This window comes from Bison bison, unplaced genomic scaffold, assembly GCF_000754665.1.
Source record: "Bison bison bison isolate TAMUID 2011002044 unplaced genomic scaffold, Bison_UMD1.0 scf7180017864471, whole genome shotgun sequence".
Lineage (NCBI taxonomy): Eukaryota > Metazoa > Chordata > Mammalia > Artiodactyla > Bovidae > Bison > Bison bison.
Window position 1 is genome coordinate 14,058,333 of NW_011495032.1, and position 4,468 is coordinate 14,062,800.

The following is a 4,468-nucleotide window of genomic DNA, read 5'->3' on the forward strand; positions in this document are numbered from 1 at the left end:
CACTCATCTCACATGCTAGTAATGTAATGCTCAAAATTCTCCAAGCCAGGCTTCAGCAATATGTGAACCATGAACTTCCAGATGTTCAAGCTGGTTTTAGAAAAGGCAGAGGAACCAGAGACCAAATTGCTAACATGTGCTGGATCATGGAAAAAGCAAGAGAGTTCCAGAAAAACATCTATTTCTGCTTTATTGACTATGCCAAAGCCTTTGACTGTGTGGATCACAATCAACTGTGGAAAATTCTGAAAGAGATGGGAATACCAGACCACCTGACCTGCCTCTTGAGAAATCTGTATGCAGGTCAGGAAGCAACAGTTAGAACTAGACATGGAACAACAGACTGGTTGAAAATAGGAAAAGGAGTATGTCAAGGCTGTATATTGTCACCGTGCTTATTTAACTTATATGCAGAGTACATCATGAGAAACGCTGGGCTGGAAGAAGCACAAGCTGGAATCAAGATTGCTGGGAGAAATATCAATAACCTCAGATATGTAGATGACACCACCCTTATGGCAGAAAGTGAAGAGGAACTAAAAAGCCTCCTGATGAAGGTGAAAGAGGAGAGTGAAAAAGTTGGCTAAAAACTCAGCCTTCAGAAAGCGAAGATCATGGCATCTGGTCCCATCACATCATGGGAAATAGATGGGGAAACAGTGGAAAGAGTGTCAGACTTTATTTCTTTTGGGCTCCAAAATCACTGCAGATGGTGACTGCAGCCATGAAATTAAAAGACACTTACTCCTTGGAAGAAAAGTTATGACCAACCTAGATAGCATATTTAAAAGCAGAGACGTTACTTTGCCAACGAATGTCCATCTAGTCAAGGCTATGGTTTTCCAGTGGTCATGTATGGATGTGAGAGTTGGACTGTGAAGAAAGCTGAGTGCTGAAGAATTGATGCTTTTGAACTGTGGTGTTGAAGAAGACTCTTGAGAGTCCCTTGGACTGCAAGGAGATCCAACCAGTCCATTCTGAAGGAGATCAGCCCTGGGATTTCTTTGGAAGGAATGATGCTAAAGCTGAAACTCCAGTTTTTGGCCACCTCATGTGAAGAGTTGACTCATTAGAAAAGACTCTGATGCTGGGAGGGATTGGGGGCAGGAGGCGAGGGGGACGACAGAGGATGAGATGGCTGGATGGCATCACTGACTCGGTGGATGTGAGTCTGAGTGAACTCCGGGAGTTGGTGATGGGCAGGGAGGCCTGGTGTGCATGCGACTGAACTGAACTGAACTGAATTATGTGAGCTTATTATTCTGATCTTCTTGTCTCTGTTTAACTTAATGAAGTTGTGAAAGCTTCTGGGGTTTTGATGCCTGGCCTCTCATCTAAAGAGCCATTTCCATTCACCACATCATTGCATATCACACTGCAGTCCCTACTGGCTGCAGTATGGCCCACGGATCCCTCAGGGTAGGGTGGGAGGGTATTGGTAGAAAAGCAGAATTTCATGCCCATCCCTGGACTCAGTGAACTGAAATGTGCACTTGAACAAGATCCTCAGGCGATTGGTTTACACATTAAAGTTTGAGGTATGCTTCTGGGCTTCACAGCATCAAACAGGGATCCCCTCTGCTTCTATGACTTACATTTATCCCACTTAATTCTGTTACCAAGGCCCAGATTAATCTGCTCCTATCTTATGCACAAGCTTGATGAAACAGTCCTCTTACCTTTTGACACTGAAAGTCCTTTGTCAGACAGCAGCATTCTGTGCCTGGGGCAGTGTCATCCCCAAGGTTCTTCCGTGCTCTCATTGGAAAGGGTGTCCTGTGGAAGATTATGGCTCCCTGAAGCAGCTAAGCTTGGAACTAACTTGATTTTGCCTTTTGGGCTGTTTTTGTTTTGGTTTTGTTTGTTTCGCTTAGGTCTGATGGACATAAACTAATGAAACTATGTGGTATTTTTAGTCTATTGGAAATGATGTTAGTTTCCAAATTTCTTACTCTTTCTGTATTTCAGAGTTATATATTTAATCACATTTAAATAGCTTTTATTTCAAAGTTAATTAAACAGTTTAAAGTTTCTCATGTTTTTTTTCCACCTGGAAACCTCATCAGTTGAGTTTCATAAAACCTTTGGTAATGTTAAGTAGTTATCTCTAAAATAACCTTGTTCGTTGGTAGTAATGGAAGAAGAACACAGAAGCCCTGCTTGCTAGCCATTCAACTGACTACTATCAAAGCAGTTAAAAGGTGTTGAATTAGACAAGATTGTTTACAGTAGTACTTGGAAAAAATTTCCACGAATCATAGGAATGATTCTTTCTATGAACTTATAAGAGGACATGGGAGCTTTGGCAGCTTATTAAAACTTGTGTTTAGTTTCTATGGAAATTTTCTGGACAGAACTGTCATTGCTGCAAGTAGCATTTCTAGAAATTTATAGATGTCATGTATTTGTTTTAGTTTTTGGCTTGAAATTATTTTTCTGTCGCTTGACCACACATCTGTTTCTTTCCTACCAGCATTTGGAAATGCCAAGACTGTAAGGAATGACAACTCCTCTAGATTTGTAAGTATTTGTATAAGCATAAGTGTTAACACTAATATTTAGTTCATGTGTGTTTAAACAACCAGTAGATGTTTAATATGTCTTAATACCCACATTTAAAAAAATAAGAAACACTGTATTGAGACAGGCCAAAAGTTCTATAAGGACTATTTTCATGCTTTCTGGAATTTTCCTTTCAAATTCTTCATGGAGTGACAGGCTGTTTATTTTTCCCCACGTTTTCTTATCATCTATCATAAAATTCTATGAGCAATTTAAATAGGGCTGTTTAGAATCTTTACTAATGTGAGTTTTGATATTTAAAAATCATAATTAAGACTTAGAAATTAAGTAGAAAGGAGGATAGACTAGGTGTCAAGTTTGTATACTGTACAGCTCTCAACCTTTCTTCAGTGGGGCCAGAAAGGATGGACATGTATTCTAAAACCTTATAGAGGTAAAAATCAATTAGTGTGGCAACCTGTAGGGGATGAGAGGAGTACCGAATAGTGACAGCTGAAGCTGACTGAATCCTTTCCAGCCTCATCTCCATTTCTCTCCAGTGTGCACTCTGCACATCAGCCCCTGGGATCTCTCCAGCTGGGCTGCCTTCTCTCCCACCTCTGGTCTTTACGGAGGCACACACTGCCTGGAGGCAGCTGGGGGAAATATGATGAGTATCATGGTTGCATTTTGAAATGGATGGCTTTTTTCCTATAGTTAGTTCTATACATTTGATAAAGCTGTGTTCTCATATACATTGCTTCGGACCATTATTGATGATCTTCTGTGCCTCCCTGCCAGAGATTCTTCCTGTACCCCACACCTCCTCCCCAACCCTCACCCCTAGCTTCTTTTAGTCCCCTTTTACTTTTTTCTTATTAGAATTGTCCCATGCTTAAGGTACGAGAATGACCTCAGGTAGAGATAGTTTTGATAGCTTGGAAAGTGAAAGACTAAGGTTCCTAATTCCAAGGCAATGAATTTTTTCCATTGGATTACCCCCTTAAGTTGTTAAAACTGATTTAAGCCATGCCTTTTCCTGTTGTGGTAACATGGCTAATCTCATTACATAAATAGAATTAGACACAAAGTGTGGGCAGATAGGAGTAATTCCAAAGATCAAGCTTCTATATAGGTTAGAGATTTTGTTTTTGCTGTTGGCAAATGTACATACATTTTAAAAATTTGCGAATATATTTAGTCTATAGACCATAAAAATGCAGAGAAATATATTGCTTAAAGAGTCATTAGTACTTAGAGATATTGGAAAATCTAGCAAAAGGCTCGGCAAGTAATTCAGCTTGTTGAATAACTTCAGAGAAATGCTATCATAACACGGTTATTAGGATATGAGATTAATACTTGATTATAAGCTAAATCATTTCATGCCCAGTTTTTAGTAATTTCTCTGCTTTGTGCCCTGTGACTTTGCCAGTAATAAATAGAGTCTGTGTTATAATACTATAGTAGGACTCTTATATGTTTAAAATTACTGCTGTAAATATAACAGGGGTTTATGACTCCAGGGAAATTAACCTTTCCTTCAACTATGCTTGACTGATTATCCTGGAATAAATTTCTTGATCTCTTTGCTGAGAAATCTGGTAGACCCTTCATCTCACTCTAGCTGACAGTGTCGACCAATGTTCCCATGATATATCTCATAGTGACCCCCACCACAGCACTCACTTTAATTTGACATATTGAGCTTATGTTAAGACTTAGTGTTTTTTTTTTTTTTTTGGAGGGGGGGATAGGGTAAGGCTTTGAAAATCACTTCTTGACCAAAAAACTTTGGAAGGGGATTTTGTTGAGCATCTGCTGTGTACCCTGAGCTGAGTGAGGCTCTGGAGAGCGTGGGAGAAAGCGTTATAGGGTCAGGAAGATCTCATCACCATGCCTCTCATTCAGTAAGAATAGAAACACACACACAGTTTATTCATTTGTTTGAAAACTCTGTTTTTTT

The 4,468-nt window shown here is 39.6% G+C and overlaps 1 protein-coding gene across 5 annotated transcripts in view; it reads left to right on the plus strand.

Moving 5' to 3' along the window:
• MYO1B (myosin IB) overlaps positions 1-4,468 on the plus strand; it is a 199,730-nt gene that overhangs the window by 118,234 nt on the left and 77,028 nt on the right. For all 5 annotated transcript variants that reach the window (XM_010860845.1, XM_010860844.1, XM_010860847.1 and 2 more), the window contains exon 6: positions 2,474-2,520. In XM_010860845.1, the coding sequence (XP_010859147.1) occupies positions 2,474-2,520 (47 nt within the window). The remainder of the gene's footprint in view (positions 1-2,473; positions 2,521-4,468) is intronic.